The following is an 18408-nucleotide window of genomic DNA, read 5'->3' as shown; positions in this document are numbered from 1 at the left end:
TGTTTCTGTTTAGTCGACTAATTCTCATCAGTCGATCGAAGCAGCTCTTCAGTCGACTGATGGTGTATCTGTCGGCCGACAGGCTTTGAGCGGTAGCCAACGGTCAGCTCATCAGTCGACTGAACAGTACCATCAGTCGACTGACAGCTACTGTAACGGCTAGTTTCCAGTTTCCTGAATTACATGGATTTTGTTGGTTTGGGGATTTTTCTTTGGTTTTGGGGTTTTGTTTTGAGAGCCTATATATACCTCTTAGCCTTATCATATTGAACTAACTAAGAGAAATTTAAAAACAAGTTTGTAAGTTTTGTTTAAGAGTTTTTAAGAAAAATTAAGTGTGTTGTTTATGTGACGAGAGTTTCACAAGAGGAGGAGATCATTTTGGTTTTGAGCATCAATTTTTATATCTCTATCTTTCTTATTTTCAGAGAAGTTTTACTAAATTCAATCTCTAGCAATTTATATTTTGATTATTATTTCTATAAGCTAGATTTTAAATTGAGTTATATATTTCATTTTACTCCTTGATTGCACACACAACCTATTAAGCTTTTAGTATTTCACATTAAGTATATTTGGGTTGTGGTGAGTGATTCTTGAGTGTGAGCTTAATTTCGTTCTTATTCTTGTTAGAGAACAAATCATTTGTATTTGAGCCTTATTGTTTAGAAAACACATTGTAATACACAATGACACTTATAGAAGTGGTTGGTGAGAGACGGGATCAATTCTAAGAGGAGTGACGTCGGTTGTAAATCCCAGGGAGAGATAGTAATTCTGAGCACTTGAGGAAGGTGACATGGGCTAGGCCAACACTTAGAGGAGTGTATTGCGTATTGATAATTATGTGAGTTGTAAACGTTTATCGGTAAGTGTTGAAAACTATTTGTGTAGTTGATTTTGTGATTAGTGGAGAACCTCCTCGAGGGAGAAGAGCGGAGACATAGGTCGAGGGTGAACGAACTCCGTAATCATATTTTTGTGTTTGTGTTTGACTTTAGCGCACTTATTTTTGTGTATATTTCTATATCGCCTATTGTCATATTGTTCAATCCTTACACATCCTTGCATATAACTTGTTGCATATCATATTTTCTAGGATATTAGTTAATAAGTTTTAATTTGGCATCAATATTCGATTAGATTAGCAAATTACCCTATTCACCCCCCCCTCCCTCTAGGGTACTTTCACTCAAAATAAATCTTTAGAAAAATCCTTGTATTTTACAAAATTTTCAAAAAAATAAAAAAGAATTCCTTATATTTCAAATTATCATATTTAATAGAAATATCCTTAATATGATTTCATTGTGATCATGTTCTACCGAATTGCATTATCTTTAATAAAATACAAGCTATATTAATTATTAAATCTTCACGTTCAACTATTTCACAAGATATTTAAATATAGAAAATTTTAAAACTTAAAAAATTATTTATTAGAGAAAATATATAAAGATCTAAAATTTCCACCATCTAAACATTTAAATTTTGTACCTAACAAGTAAAAAAAAGTAGAACTCTAATCTTATCATCTGTTTCCTTATATTTAAAATTAAAAACAAAGATGAAGATAATTAGATGTACTATACAATATTCTCACCTCTGACCTTATCTTCAAACTTAAGGCGATAAATGTTAATTATGTGTCGTTAAACAAGCTAGAAAATATTCAAAATCCATAGAACTTACCTAACTCGTCGAAATACCTAAGGCTCCATTTGGCAAAGGGCTAAGGAAGAGGAGTTAAAGAGAAAAATTAATGTACTTAGCTCATTCAATAATATGAAGGATTAAATTATTAACCCGTTAAATAAGTTTTTTTTAGCCCTTATGATCAGTTTTAGTGTTTGGAAATAACAATAATTTTAACTATTTTCTTTATAATTAGAAGGGTTAACTCTTAATACTTCTAATTAGGAGTATTAGTAAACCTCTTATTTTGAGGGGTTAACTCATTTTAATCCTTCTAGAGGGGTTAGCTTAACCCTTCTATATTTTTTATGTTTGGCAAATTATGAAGAGTTAACTCACTTTAAACCTTGTATAGATTTTTTATGTTTGGCGAGTTAAGAAGGGGTTAAGTCTCATTAACCTTCACTTAACCCTTTGTCAAACGGTACCTAAGGGATTTTCAAGATTTGATGATTTTACAACAGCACCAAAAAAAACAACTTAGAAAACTAGTAGGAATAACCAAAAGACTTTTAAAATATTAAATTTTATGAAAAAGTTTACAGCACTTACTGAAACCCAAAATACTTAAACATATTAAAAAATTTGCAAAAAATCCTAGATTTTATAAAATTTGTAGAAAAACTTAGATTTTATAAAATTTACAGAAAAATTCAAAACTACAAACATTTCAAATTTTTATAGAAAATTCCCTAATTTAGTAAAACAAATGTTTTTAAAAAAATTATAGAACAAATAACCCAAAAACTTAAAAAAAACCCTAAATTTTCATTAATTTACAAAAAGAACCCTGGAACTTTACAAAATTTTGTCAAATGGGGTTAACCTGAATGGCAAAAAATGTCATGAATTTTGATGAAACAAGCTCAAGAATGAAAAATATTAGAATTTAGAACTCATTTATGATCATCATTTTCAAAATAACTTTTGCAATAAGAGCAAACATGTATTCCGTTTATTCATAAATTATCTACCTTAATAAGTATATTAATACATATATGAGTTTTGTTTGATATCAATCCCTTAAAATCATTAGTGTTTTGATATCAGTCCATCAAATCTTTGTATTTTGATGTTAGTATCCAATTGTAAAAATATATAGACATTAGTGTCTCTGTTATGTTTACTGTTTAATATCCTTAATTATGGTTAGGTTTAGACTAACTATGGGTGTTTAAAACAATTTATTAAGGTGATGAATATAATAACAACAAGAAATTGGTCAATCGATCATCATCCTTGACTCACATGGATTCGATAGATTGTTTTTATTCATTTCACTCTTACACTTACATACTTTTATATGTAAATACTAAAAAAAAAAAAAATCTTTATAGTATTTTCTCCTAAATTTAATTTTTTCGTTTTGATAGACTTTCTCATTTTCTCAGTTCACAAAACAAGCTCAAGCTATAAAACATTTATTCCCCATGATGCACTTACAGTGAATATATAAAATCCAAAGAAACGATTAAAATATTTCAACCATGTGCAACGTGCGTACATCACACCTAGTTATGTGTGGGGGAAAATTGGTAAAAAAACCACAAACTGTCTTCACAGCCAACCGTAGAACAACAAACACGGCAATAACCAATTTTCTCCGAAATAAGACGCTCTCCATAGTTGTTGACGATAAGATCTATGTGCTCAAATCAAGTATTTCAATTGACATTCATTTTCCCCAAAATACTCACTTGAGAATCGAAAGTTTTTGGTCCGCCTGAGTCCTAGAAAGTTTTAGGTCAGCGAGTTTTAGGCCAAGACCCAAGCCCCAACCTCCAACGTGTGCGTGTGAGTGCAGACGGAGCTCACCCAGCTCCAACCCTCTACCTTACTAGAAGCCAACTTCCATCAAAGAGTCTGTCTTCTCAATCTCCTACAGCCATCAAGTTATGCCGAGGGGACAGCTCAGTGATCGACACCCCGAGCCTGCCAGGTCAATGCGTGTCGACCCCCAAGATTAAGTTATCAATCACATCAATTTTGCTACAGCAGAAAATCTGCCTGTGAGCCCGATGAGGCGGAGATAGGAAACTGATATCAGAGACCTTACTTGCAAGAATTCCAGATAATAAATCACGTTGAACTGCGTTTAACAAGAGTGATTTTATACTTCGAGGGAACACACTATGCTAATCACCATCATCGTCGCCACCATCATCATCTGTAACCCTACGTTTTGCCCCCGAGGAATCTGAGAGAACTCAGAGGATTGCAAGGTCGTTTAGCTTACATTCGGCGGTTCATCTCCAATCTCTCTGGGAAGTGGCAACCTTTCTCTAAGCTAAACAAGAAGGGTGTGTCATTTATTTGGGACGACGCCTGCCAAAAGGCACTCGTAAAAAATAAAAGCAGATAAAAACCCATAAGCAGTGAATCCGACCATGCACACGTATTAAGAACATATATACAAGATATTCAAACAACATGAGCCAAACAAACCGATAGACATAAAAAAGCCAACTAACAGAACAAGGATTTGCGTACAGCTGATAAATTTCCTCAGCATTGTGCGTTTCTAAGCATCAATACCTCGCCCACATAAGTAAGTCCGGAAAGGCCAACAGAAGCACGCTAAAGCAAAACATAATGTTCACTTGGCAAATGAATAATAACATATAATAAGAAAATAGATCAGAACACAGAGATGTCTCTCTGAGAATTTTCACATCGAAGTAACTATATAAACAGATTATCGACTGCAGCATTCTCATACGACAAAGAAATGCAACTTCCATCTGAAGAACCAGTAAGTAGCCCTAAACAAACAATGAGCCAGTCAAGACGTTTTGATGCAGAATAGGTAGACAAACGAACATTTAAATGATTGTGGTGCCATCTACAAGGATACAATCATGCAAGAAAAATATTTTATGACTTTGGAACCTCCAGCATCGCTTCATGTTCTACATTTTAAAAAACCATCACTGTACATTATTAAAGGCAACTCACTATGCATAATAGCAAATTTAGACCATCACAGAAGATATGGTTGTTTTAATTATGCCATCTAAATATCAAGAACCTGACAACTTACTAGCTCTGCTGCACCAAAATTTTTAGTAGCTATCACTTTCCAGATATCTGTTTCAGCCACAGATACTGTAGGAACTGACGAGGTAGATGGAGTTGAAGTCGATGGAGCCTCTGATAGACGAGTCTTTATGTCAGCTTCCAACACTGCGGTCTCGCTATTAGAGTCCTTTACAATCACATGGAGCTTGCCGAGAAAACCAGCAAGCAAATAAGGAGACTCTGTATCAGTGAAATCATGAAGTGGCACTTTGGCGATAACAACTTTCCAGGAGTCATCTTGGTGATCATAAATCTTTATATTGCTATTATCCAGAGAGCTAGAAGGATCTAATGCATATAACTCACCATTCACCACTACACTCAATTTCGTTCCTGCCTGCTTCGCAGGCCAGCCCTCACCCATGCCAGCCGGCATATCGACCCACGAGTTAGCCTCTGGGTCATAGATCTCTCCTCCAACATCGACAAAAAATGGCCAAGAATATAAACTCTGAGGGACACACAGCTTTCCCATAAAAGACGTCATTCCGGTTGCGATAGGCTTCAACATTTCAGCTAAGAAAGCAGTAGGCAGTATTTGTGCTTTCGAAAATGGCATGTTTGGCATCTGTTCCCAAAGTTCTGTCTCTGGATCAAATACTTCAGCAGACTGGAGAGGAGTTAAGCCACCTCTTCCCCGGCTAACACCACCCACGACATAAAGCTTTCCATTCAAGAGGCTCGTCTTACAGAATGCTCTAGCAGTTTTCATGGAACTCACTTCCTGCCACATATTCAAAATGGGATCATATCTCCAAACACAACTCATCGCTGATGACCGAGAAAATCCCCCCAACACATATAGACAGCCATCAGCAGCTCCAATAGCACAACCACAAAAGGGCATTCGATCAAGTGCATCCCTCCGTCCAAGCCAACCTCTAATGACATCCGCGATTCTTATAGTGGAGCCCATCACATTCAACATCCGTAACCCAGAAACCCTTTTAGACTCTTCGTTAGAGACAAAATCAGGCATCGGGGGCAACCTTTGCCATATTCCAGACAGAGGGTCCAAGGCATACCAGCATAGCCTATACTCTTCAGCATGTGCTAATATGTACAGCCATTCTTCAGTGGTTTTGAGTTCTTTTCTCACGTCAAACACTTCAGAGCTGGTGATAGCAGCTTTCCATCTCCGGGATACTGATTTCAGTTTTAGATAGTGAGCTCTTGGTACTCTAGCGAGTATTTGCACAGAGATCTCATCAGGGAGGTAAGGGATCAATCTTGGGCTCAAATCATCATAGCTTGCTGATGACATCCTCAGCCTCTTGCAGCCTTCTGTCTGAGAAAGTTCACCGTGCCCACGTGCTTGAGCTTTACTGCTTGGAGAGCTCAAGAACGACCCCATAAAAAATTCTTCTTACTCCCCTAAGATCCAAAGTGGAGAAACGGAAATCTGCAATGTTCATTACCCATGTAATCTAAGCACAGCATTCATAAATTACAAATGGCAAGACAAAATCCTATCAAGTTCATACCACTAGCGCAAAATATTTCTATCAAGTAGCATAATATAAAAAATAGAAGAAGAAGTAACACAAATCACATGCTTATGAAGGTTACATAGCATTATTATGAAATTAATAATAACAGTCAAGTATCATGCATATCAAATAATCTAAAAAAATGGAACAGAAAAAAAAAACCAAAACCGATGGATGTTGTCAAACATAATAATTTCCTTTTGTAGAACCTTCCTTCATTATAGTTTTTTCTATAGATATCCCACAATTTGTACATATAAAGGATATTATCCCTTTCAACGAGCAAGGAACAAGTGCTTTTTTTTGTTTTTTGTAACATGATATCCAAGCCATGTCCTTAATCCTAGAGACTTCTTTCTTCTTCCTTAACCTCAAGGCTGACTCTTTGGAAGTTCAAGACTAAAACAGTGCTGGCTTTTTTATTTTTTATTTTTTGGTGAATTGAGACCTGAAGACATTGATATTTGCAAATTAATGCCAATACATACATTATAAACTGTCAAACCATCCCATCTATAGAAACTAAATTGTACTTTTTGAGTTTGGAAATGTTGATCAGTACAAATACTTGATACTGGAGCATTTTCTTTCCGGATATAAACACTGAATATGTTTAACAGGGAACTATGCAATCGATCTTTTGGGGAAGTGTTCTTGTTTCATTTGGTGAAATTATATTGCTATCGTTTTATGCGATCCCTCAAATCAGTTTTGAACTTTAGATGTTTTCCCCTTTGATGGGTCATATCTGTTTATATTTACAACTATGAGGAAGGTTTCACCTGCAACTAGGAACAGTTAGTTTTGCGATTTGATACAACAAGTAGCATTCTAAGAGGAATCTGATAGTTTCATATGTTGCTTTTGTGACTATCAATGTCGCTTCTGCGTTTAACGTGCAATTTTTTTTATTTACATGTCATCATCAATGGCCTCCAAATTCCAATTCAAGCATGGGCGAGGGACCAAAAAGAACATGGGATGAGCAAATCCTAGAGAAGCCTCCTGGTTCTTGTGATCACGGACAGAATTACAGAAAGCTTGTCACAAAGGATGCTCAGTCAAGTGCAATGTAGGAAATGCCATAAGATTATAAAGGGAGTTGACTGACTCTAACAACTCATCCTTTGACTTTCAGGAGAAGTAAAGGGTTGTACTCTAGCCCTTGATGAGGACAGAAGAATTTACAACAAAACTTCGATGATTAGAAAAAAAACCGAGTACAAAATGAGACAAGAGGTCCGCATTTTCAGAAGAAAGAGCGACAGAAGCACAAGAACTGTCTCAAATTGGCGAAGAAGTCATGTGTCCTCAGTTCACTAGACATAATGGTCGAGGAGGGAAAATTGATAGATGAGGAAATGGGAGTGAGAGGAGGAAATGAAGGTGACTTATGAAAAATGAGCATGTGGGTGTATGCACGGATACGGATACGGGACATGGATACAACACGGACACGGATACGAGATACATCAAAATCCAAAAAAATAGGATACGGGGATACGGCAAGGATTTTTTTTAAAATTATATATATATATATATTTATAAAATTCAACTAACAATCTAAAATAGGAATCTATCACAAAATAACAAGTTTGTAAACAAAAAGTATCTCAAAATGAAGTAGAAGCTAGTCTGATGACTTCTTCATTGCCTTCATCATCAGCAAAACAATACAGCCATGGGCTTTTCCTTTTTTTCTTTCGTTTGAGTCGGCTAAGGATCGAATCGAACGAGAGATTTGAGAAATAGGGATGGGTTTTCTAATCGAATGGTTCGAGTTGGATTTTAACAACCAAACCCGCAACCTGAATGAATCGACCTTCGGCGATTCCGAGCCGTGTCCGAGCTCCTTTGACCGTGTCCGAGTCAATTTGACCGTTGACCTGTGTCCGACACGGATTGACCGTGTCCGACACGTGTCGTGCACGTGTCGTGACGAATCCGTGTCCGATTCGAGTCGGACACGGATTCGTGGCCTCCGGGGGAGAATCCATGCTTCAGAGTATGCAGACAAGCTTCTGGGCCAGGATTCAATGGGCGAAATCAGTTTCAGAACCCTCTTTTTACACAAGCACATCAAACATTGATCATGGCTTGCAGAAGTAGAAAGAGCGATGGAACGATTATGGATGCAACATCCTTACTGATGCATAGGCAGAGGGCACAAGAGGGTGATGAATTTGTGCATCCTCTGCAAGAAGAGCACAACTTTCATTAAGTTCATTAAAGACTTAAAAGTTTCTGAGCTTCCATATACAACAACTTACATACTCAAGTGGGTGGAAATGCATAAAAGAAATAGGAAAGCATTGTGTCGCACAAGTGGTTACTGATAACCACGCTTCTAATATGGCTATGAAGAACTTGTTGAAATTAGAATCACGTTTCTAACATGGCTGTGAAGAACTTGTTGAAATTAGACTGGGGGAATATATTCCTGACAAGTGGCTTTGCACACGTGATAGATCTTATGCAAGAGGATATAGTGAAGCTTCCAAATTACAACACCATAGCTAAGAAAACGAGGAATCTCTTAAGTGTTCTAATACTCGTATCATATTGCTCTCGCTTTGATTTGCAAGATTACTAACTATAGGAAGCTCTTTGGTTCAAGGATTATGAGATTCCCCACTTTCTTTCTTAGCTTGAGCTATCTTTTGGAAATGCAGCAATTAGCTAATATGGTCTCTTCAACTGATGCAAAGAGAATAGATGAACCAATACAGAAAAAGAGTTAACTACCAAGTATACAGTCTATTTTGACGTTTTTTAGAAGGATACACAACTGTTCATCAAGATTTCTGGTATTCTTTTCAACCTATAATGAGGATAATCGACAGAGACTAGAGACCTTCCATGAGTTTTGTTTATGTCATGCTGCACAATGCCGCCAAGAATGAAATAAAATTGGCTTGCAGCAGAAAAGAAAAGTATATTGACTACTTAATGATATTATTGAGAAGCATGCAACAGGGAGATCTGATACTAGAATTATATTATTTGAATTCCTATTACTACTATACAAATATAACAGCTTAGAACAAGATACAGAGCGTTGATGTTTTCTATCCTGGGATATTTGACGTGCAGGACAAGATTGTAGTAGTATAAAAGAGCAAAAGAGATTATGTAAGGTGGAATGTGAATAAAGTACAATGGATGTTTCAAAGATACATATCTCAACCCAAGTGCAAACATAATTATAGGGTTTTTTTTCTAGTATTCACACAACTTTATGAAGGAGAGGAGCCTCATTTGAGGAAGATGAAATTAAAATACTTTGTTTGACTACCCCAATTCCACTGGTTGTGATGGGCAATGTTAAAAATGGGCAATTTTGTAAAGATAGGAAGCATGAAATAGACGAGATCTTCGCACATAGTGGGGCTTCATGGGCAATTGTTGTAGAGGCTAGCGGGGCCATGAATACCCACATAGGAGCAAAAGGGCACAGTGGCATGCTGCAAGAGGAAGAATTGAACATGAGGGCTCTTCTAGTGCAGCAATTCATGAGGTGATTGAGGAGGAATAGTCTAATGGAGATGATTAAATGAGGACAATAATAGCGATGTTTTAAGGCTCACTCCAAAGAAGAGTTGGACGATAGTTTTTGCTATGAGGATGATGAGGAAGATTAAACAAAACTTTTAACATAATACTAAAGTACTATAAATCTGTGTTTACTTTTTTTAACGGTATATTTTTTCCCTGGTATATTTTTATTCTTCATGAAGTTTTGTATATTGATATATGAAGAATAATATGTAATAAAAAATTCCATTCCACGTAATTCCACATAATCCAACTAATTAATCGATTTTTTTAACAAATATAAGAAAACTCTACTCAATCTCCAACCGAATGCAAAACTAAACCGTAGTTTAGAACCTTTGTCTTCATTTTTTATAAGAGTTTTTCGTGGACTTTCCAAATATCCTACGATGTCTGTATATGAAAAGGAGATTGCCCCTTAATGATCAGCGAACAGCAAGAGATTTATTTTCTTAATAGATCTAATTTCACAAATCATCTACCTACACTATATACTACAAAGACAAACAAAATAGAGTTGAAACTTTTTCCTCATTGACTGAACTTTGACACCTCCGTTTGGAGTTCAATTTATTGAATACTAGATATGACTGGTGAAATCCATAGTATGCACAACAAGAAGTAATAGCACTAGTGAGATGACTTTTCAATGATAAAAATTCCAAAGCTAAAATTGAAAAAAAAAAGCAAAAAAAAATTCATAGAAGAAATAAGGGAAACAAATTACTTTGGTGTTAAAAATTAAATTTTTTAATTTAAACAAATGGAACCTAACGAACGGAATACAAATAATTAAATCACACCAAATCTCAAGAATCATCACCACGCAATGTCAGAAGGCAAACAATCTGGAAAAATGAAGAAAATTACTGGATAATTCGTGGAAAAGAAGCCCAATTTAAATGATCAGTTGATCGACGTCAAGAAGCAAAAGAAATCGAAACAAATTCCCCCAAATTGATTACAAGAGAGATCAAAGGAGAGAGTGAACAGAAGAATATTACAGAAGTTACATCGGATGGAGCTCGGGATGAGGAAAACCCAATTAGGGTTCTTCTTCTGCTCCGTCGTTCACTTCGAAAGAGAGTATCATCTTTATTTTCATTTTTTATTTTTATAATAATATTATTCTATTAAAAAAAATCTGAGATTCTGCGAGGCAGATAACGTACGAGTACCGCTTCTCTAGGTTCGTTTTTCACAAAAATGTCTACTTCTAAATTGATATTTACAACGTTTGGGCTTGATATCGATCGAAGGCCAAATTATCCCCATAATATTCGAAAGACTTAGGTGAAGTACCGGCTACTACGGGAAGGCTAATTCTGTAATTTAATATTTAATCCGTCGTAAGATCCAAAAATGTCTTTTTCTGCAAGAAGTGGTTGGGGCCATATACGACATTTGTTGGAATTTTATTTACTTTTGATGATGCGGTCCCTTAATGGCAGTTTCTAGACCATCAGTTGAGATAGTAACACCTGTAAGAAGTTTTTTTTTTTCCTGCAGCCCAACTTTAAAATTAGGGGTGGGCACTGGGCTGGTTTGGCGCATGAGCGGGCAATTGACCCTCGATTGGCCTCGATTCGACTCGGCCCGTTACCAGACTGAGTCAAATTCGTCTCATTACAGTAGTAGGCTATGAGATCGAGCTAGATTGGAGCCTAACTCATGCGGGCCAGCAAATCGCTTGATTCACGAAGTCCAGCGAGCGAGCTGGGCTTGAATGTGGTGCATGCTCACTAAACCCTTCCCATGGGTCCACCCAAATTAAGTATTTTTTTACTATGCAAATACTTTGTTACACTTTGTTGCTAGTTCTTTTGTTTTTGTAATTCATAAACTAGCGGAACAACTATTTATTGCTTGTGGGTGGATGTAGAATTTGTTCCTAACAATATTAAATCTTTATGTTTGCTATATTTTCCTACGCCAATGTATGCATATACAATTTTACTTAATAAAGTTACTTTTTCCATTTCTTATAATAATTAAGTTTTAAGTGTTAAACGATAGTAAGAAAACTATTACAAAATTAAAAAAAATAAAAAAACCAAAAACATAGTGAGACAAGTGGGTCAGCATGTGCTATAGCTCGGCCCACATGTTCCCAACCCCCGCAAGCAGGCTGTATTGAACTCTACATCTAAAAACAAGTGGCCCAAGATGACCTATTAGTTCTATTGTGAAGCATGAGCTAGCTAGCCCCTCCATTAGGCTTGCACGGGCTAGCCCAACGGACGAGCCAACACGTCCCACTATCATTCCTATTTAAAATGGAATCATTGTATAGAAATCACCTCTGGTTTGTCAATATATATAGCTTCTTCGATATTGTTGTAATAATTACTTGTTAAATATCAAACATATTAGAGACATGATTCTTAATTAAGATTAGGCTCCTATTTGGAAGACGAGTTCTTGACTTTCTTGTTGAAAGCCTTCGAGATACTGCTTTGAATAGCTTGATACATTGCCGAGCATGTAGCCATTTTTCATCTAGCGCCTTGAACTCTTTGAGTTAAAGTTTGGTGTTGTCTTCCCATATTATTTGAGTAGCTAATGTGGTGCATAGTTATGATATCCAAATTTCAAGCAGAAGGATAGCTTTGCACCCATAGATTAGGGCAGAGGATGTGTTCCCTATTGGGGTCATAACCATTGTACGGTTGACACATAGATATTCGCCCAATTTCTCATTCAAGTCGTGTTTATTACGGGAAATGAACTTCTTGAGAATCCTGATGACTAGTTTGTTAAAGACTTCTGCTAATCTGTTAGTTGCCGGATTGTTGGCTATAGAAGCGACATTCTGATTTCAACACTTGTTGTGGAACCGATCAAATCCACGATTGGTGAATTGAGGGCCATTGTCACGGATAATCAGTTTGGGTGCACCAAAATGGTAGATGACATGATGTCTGAGAAAGTTCACAAGGTTGTTAGTCTTCACCTCGTTAAGTGGCACAACTTTAGCCCATTGAGAGAAAAAAATCTATTATCGCCAGAATAAAACTAATGCCCTTTTGTTTAGGATGGACTGATTGGACCAATTAAATCCATCACCTAATTCTCTAATGGCCATGAGGCAACGGTCGGATGTACATTCTCGGTGCTTGATGGATAAAATCACTATGGAACTAACATGCATGGTAATTTTTAGAATAGACCATAGCATCTAGAACCATGGTTGGCCAATAGTAGCTAAGGCATTGGAGCCTATCTTGGAGCTTAGTACCAGGTTGGATGTAAAACCCTAAAAATTTAAATTTTTTGTGATAAATAATAATAAATATGTTATATAGTAAAAAATAACATATTTTAATGTTTGAAGATGATAGGAATTAATTTGAGATTAATTCAATGTATATTTGTGAATATATGAGTACAAATACACAAAAGATGCATGAAGAGAAATATGAAAAAAATGACCAGTTAAGAGTATATATATTTTACACACCGATACAGTTTGAATCTGGAAAACTCAAAATAGAAAAGTTGTAGGTATCTTCAATATATTTCTAACAAATCTTAAATTACCTTATTCCGATGTTAGATGAGAAAGTTACGGCCAAAATACCAAACCCCAGCTTGCGTGCAGGCCAATCTTCTGTCTGGTCGACCGTTGGGCGTGCAGATGCCAGGTTTGTCTCTGTTTCATGTCGGTTTTGTTATATCGAACCCAGGAGTATACCTAAGTATATATAAGTTCTGTAAACGTGAATAAAGGATTCAATGAGTTTACATGTTAATAAAGGATGATTAAACCCTAGGTTTGGTATATGCAAGTTCTGTAAACGTGAATAAATAAATTTATATTTGTTCTATGTTTCATGTAAGCATGTTTATAATTTTTATGTCGATAACTAGGGTTCATGTGAGATTTTTGATTATTTGGGATGTTAAACTTGATTAGGTTAAATCAAGAGTTTAAATAATCATGGGGATAATTTCTTATATGTGAAAAATCAAGTTTTAATCATGTCATAGAATTTATGATGATAAAATACAAGCTATGTGGATTTTAAATTCTGCATATCGAAAGCCTGAGAGAACAGATTTCTCTCTGGCCGATCGACCAGTGCCCTAGGGGTGGTCGACCAACAGATTCCTGTTTGTGCACCTGGTTCACGTCCGCTGCCCGGTAGACCAGGGCCCTACGGGCGATCGACCGGCATATGCCAGATTTTGTTTCTAGGTTATGTTTGTGTCGTTTTAAGATATGATCACGTGGTTCGAGCTGCATTTTGACACATGTACAGTCATGTACATGTATGAATAGTATCGTAGCACACGTATGAGTATCCTGAAAGGGATTATGACAAGTGGGGAGTTAATTAGACTCGAGATAAAAGATATATATGCTTTATAATACATTGTTTGTCATTTATTTTTACACATAAGGTGATCGTGAACATGAGTTATGGATCCGCACATCGAGAAACATGCGCGAATGTTTGAATACACGTTTTGTTTAAGCCCACACGAGTAGTTGAGATGCTTAACACATGTTTAAGTGGATAGTATTGGAATAACACACATAATACATAATTCATCAGTTGTGGATGCTCGTTGTAGATGTTTATCCCGTAATGAGACCTCGGTTGTACCACACTAGGAGTATTTGGATGTTTTTCCGTAATAAGACCTCGGCGGTACCAATACTCGAAGATGATCGGGGTGTTTTTGGGTTGGGCTGATACGCTTACGTTTTGCTGTACGATCATCTAGATGCATCATTTGGAATATGAGAGATAAAACCTATTGTCGCAGAACGATTGAGTAAGGATGTTAAATCCACATGATATTGTGAGAATCTTACAAGAGTATCATTATTTAATAAGTTTGACTGATATGGTCTGTTTTCTAGGAATAATTATGCTAGATGATATTTCTTATGTTTATGCCAACTACCCGAGGGTAGTCTAAGTTTTGACATAGCTCACCATGTGTGAAGGTTGAAGTTGTTGTTTTACTTCCATGTATTGCTTCTCTTTACTTCTTAGTTGGGATCAATGATTAGCGATTTATAATTTGAGACACATAGTATATATATGAGAGTTTCTTTGTTTAGATTATTTCGCTCGACGTACCAGTCTCGTGTTGTGGGTTTCTATTATTAATTTCCTTTAGATTGTTTATCTTTAGTTTGGTGTTAATATTTAGGTATCTACAATTTGAGACATATGGTATATACATGAGAGTTTCCTTGTTTGGATGATTTTACTTGACGTACTACGTACGTCTCGCTCTATATGTGTCTAAATATTAATTTCGGTAGATACGAGGAAAATAATCTAGGTAGACTATGCTTAATAGGTAGAACATCCACTTCATCTAGCAGCCCTTCCCCTAAGAGCGGATGGAGGTGATCTTGCTGTAGCGCTTTGACGCTCATGTTGTTTCTTTTTTTATCTTAAATTTCTCTTCATGCAGCTCAAAGTTTCGGAAAGCGCAGGATGACGGAGTTCTAGCATAGTCGTCGTCACATGATTTTACCCTTAGAGGCTCCACTATAGTTTTGTATTTTCTTTTAGACATTAGAGTTTGTATTTTATTTTTGTAAAGGCCGAGTGCCTTAGTGATACTTCATTTGACTCGATGTATTGAGACATATTACACTTGTTTTCATTTCAGTTATACTTTAATTTGTTCATTTGAGACATGATATTATTATTTGGCTATCTCTTCTGTATTCATCATGTTCATTGTACTACTATCATATTCTTTTGCCTGTTTTGTACCTATATTTTTTTTATTCCACTAGAGGATATTACTATGATTGGTGAAACGTGTTAATGTACTATGTGAGTGCATGGTAGGTTTGACATCATTGGATTCACCTTGGACTGCAGCCTTGTGTGAACCTAGGGGCATCACAGTTGATATCAGAGCTCTAGTTCCAGCATCCTTAGGATTATCCTGTATCGAGTCATGGAGCTAGGATAGAGTTTCCTAGGATTCATGTATAGAGTCTCCTAGGAATTCCTAGAATGAGTGAGGACGTAATACGTATACCTCAACAATTACGAAATTTTTTATGACTACCTTACTTTGATTGAAAAGTATTTGCATAAATACTATGTGATATGCTATGTTATGTATATATGTTTGCGACCTCACTTACTGTGTCTACTAAGCTCTTCTCTTGATATTATAAATGTTAGGATGAGGGTGCAGTCGAGATAAAACTCGTACCCAGAGAGTTGGGCAAGCAGAGCCCGAAACCATAGCAGGGTCCATAGTATCTGATCGACTTGCTAATGTCGACTACAAAAGTAGAGACTAGCAACACTCGAGGAGTGAGTAACGAGCCATATTATATTTTTTGGAGTTCCACCACCAGTTGTACTAGTCGTGCCTATTGAAGAGTCAATACTAATGATTGTACTATCACCACAACCAGCTATTAATAGAGCAGCAGAGCATGAAGTTTGGCTTAGTAAGATTGAGGAAGACATTAGAAGCTGAGAGCACCAAAATTTTAGGGCACATCAGATTCAGTTGTAGCTTATAAAAGGGAAGGAATAGCTTAAAGGGTGACGCCAGAGGGTACCACCGACTTCAGTTTACGCAGGAGCAATGAATATCAAGTTCATGGGAGGATTTCGCCTACTACTTTCATTAGCAGCTAGAAATAGCCTGATTAGAGCAGGGTAACATACCAATAGTTAATTATAGAAACAGGACTATCCGGAGACAAGGGCAAGAACAAGAAATCTTTTGTAAGACTTAGTAGATCCCAGCAGCGGGGTAAGGATTTTTACCGCCAGTAACAAGGACTACATAAGAAGAGAGTACAACATGATTCGAGAGTACCGCAATAGTGCAGAATTTAGCATACATGTTATAATTATAACAAGATTAGACATAGAGCGAAGGATTGTTGCAGTATACCAGCAAGAGGCCAACATGATAGAGGTCAGAGTTAGCAGTCTCAGGGATGTAATTACGACTATTAGCAAAGGATTTGAGGCACCTCCAGCTATCTCGAGGATTGAGAGGCTAGTAGGCCAGATTTATGCCATCCAAGAGATTCCTGAGGGACAGACAGTCCCATATATTCCATCACCATCAGTGTAGCAACCGCCAACCACCGGCTGGGTTTATGCAGTCGTACTATGTGATCATGGTACGAGTGGAACTTTCTTAGTGATTTCCTTTCCAGCTCAGATCTTGTTGATTCAGAAGCTTCGCATTCTTTTATCTATCATCATGTCATGATTAAACTTCAGCTTGTGGCGTAGCCTTTAGGCGTTCCATTATCAGTTTCTATTCCTTTGGTAGACGTGTCTCTCTTAGAGAGTATCTGTAGGAGATGTGTCGTCAGTTTAGACGAGTCTGAGTCTGAGTCCGTGGTCGATTTGATCATCTTGTGAATGTCCGAGTTTGATGTTATTCTTAGTATAGATTGGTTATCATCCTACCATGTTAGTATAGATTGTTTGCAAAGATAGCTAGTTTGTGAGCATTCGTTGGGTTTGTATAGATAGTAACAACCTCATAGGGTAACCAGAATACTGAGTCATTTCTGGCATATGTTGAGGAGGTGATGATACAGGATCAGGGTGCAGATTTGAGTTAGACCGGAGTTGTCTCAGAGTATCAGGATGTATTTTAGGACATACTTAGGTTTTTTCCAGTAAGAGAGGTTGTTTCCTACATTAAGTTGTAGCCGGGCACAGTACCGATATCCCGAGCACCCTATCATATGACACCTACTGAAATGAGTGAGCTACAGACTCAGCTAGATGAGTTGTTAACTTAGGGTTTTATTTTTTGAACTCATTTTCATGGGAGCTTCGGTCCTCTTCATGGAGAAGAAGGATGGTAGCATACGATTATGTCTAGATTATTATAAGTTAAACAATGTCACTTCCCAGATCTAGTATCCACTATCAAGGATTTATGACTTGTTCGACTAGTTACAGGGAGCACAACATTTCTTAAAGATTGATCTTCGTTCTGGTTAATTTCAGTTGTGTTTTCATCGAAAGTTGGTTTTATTGTTGAATCCATTAAAACTTCAGTCGCTTACAATGAATTATAATGAAAAAAAATGAGAAAATTATAACTTTCTAGGAAATAACACAAAAATCGTTTATCGATTTCTGCTTTTGTGGAAATTTTACCTGTGCCGAGGGTGCGTTAGCCCGTGGACCACCGATTCACAAGATTCTAATTGAACCGTGAAGACTTTGGGGATTCTTTCTTCATTTATCAAAGTTAGAATTTGAAGCAAATATCTTATCAGTGTAAGATGTCCACTCTTCCAAAGATTAAGTAAAGGCTTAAATCTCTAGGAATCAACGAAAGGTTCTTGAAAGTGTTTTTGAGGAATCAATACTTTCTCTCTTACTAAAAATTCGCCAAATGCCCAAGCTTATTTACTCTAATCTGCTCTCTTCTTCTTAACTTCATGTCAATAATGTCTCTAAGGGGTATTTATAGCCTCCTTGGATGATAACTGAAGAAAATAACCGATCAACAACTACCCCTTTGGGCGCAGTAGTTGTCGCTGTCACGGCCTAAGGGATGGTTATGATGTCCCTTTGGGCGCGGCAGTCGACACTGTCGTGACCAAAGGGAC

The 18408-nt window shown here is 36.7% G+C and overlaps 1 protein-coding gene across 3 annotated transcripts; it reads right to left on the bottom strand.

The window, feature by feature from the left end:
- On the bottom strand, positions 4501 to 10961 carry LOC109848623 (F-box/kelch-repeat protein At1g22040). Of its 3 annotated transcripts, none has more exons than XM_020418230.1 (2): positions 10823 to 10961; positions 4501 to 6175 (listed from the first exon to the last, which is right to left on the bottom strand). In XM_020418230.1, exon 2 carries the CDS (start codon positions 6125 to 6127, stop codon positions 4709 to 4711), a length of 1419 nt encoding a protein of 472 aa, XP_020273819.1. In that variant the 5' UTR covers positions 6128 to 6175; positions 10823 to 10961; the 3' UTR covers positions 4501 to 4708. The 3 variants fall into 3 exon arrangements, with proteins under 3 accessions (XP_020273819.1, XP_020273820.1, XP_020273821.1); XM_020418231.1 differs by having other exon boundaries at positions 10832 to 10941; XM_020418232.1 differs by having other exon boundaries at positions 10689 to 10823.

Source organism: Asparagus officinalis, chromosome 7 (genome assembly GCF_001876935.1).
Source record: "Asparagus officinalis chromosome 7, Aspof.V1, whole genome shotgun sequence".
NCBI classification, from domain to species: Eukaryota; Viridiplantae; Streptophyta; class Magnoliopsida; order Asparagales; family Asparagaceae; genus Asparagus; species Asparagus officinalis.
The sequence above is the reverse complement of the archived record's forward strand: the minus strand, read 5'-3'. Positions and strand labels throughout refer to the sequence as shown.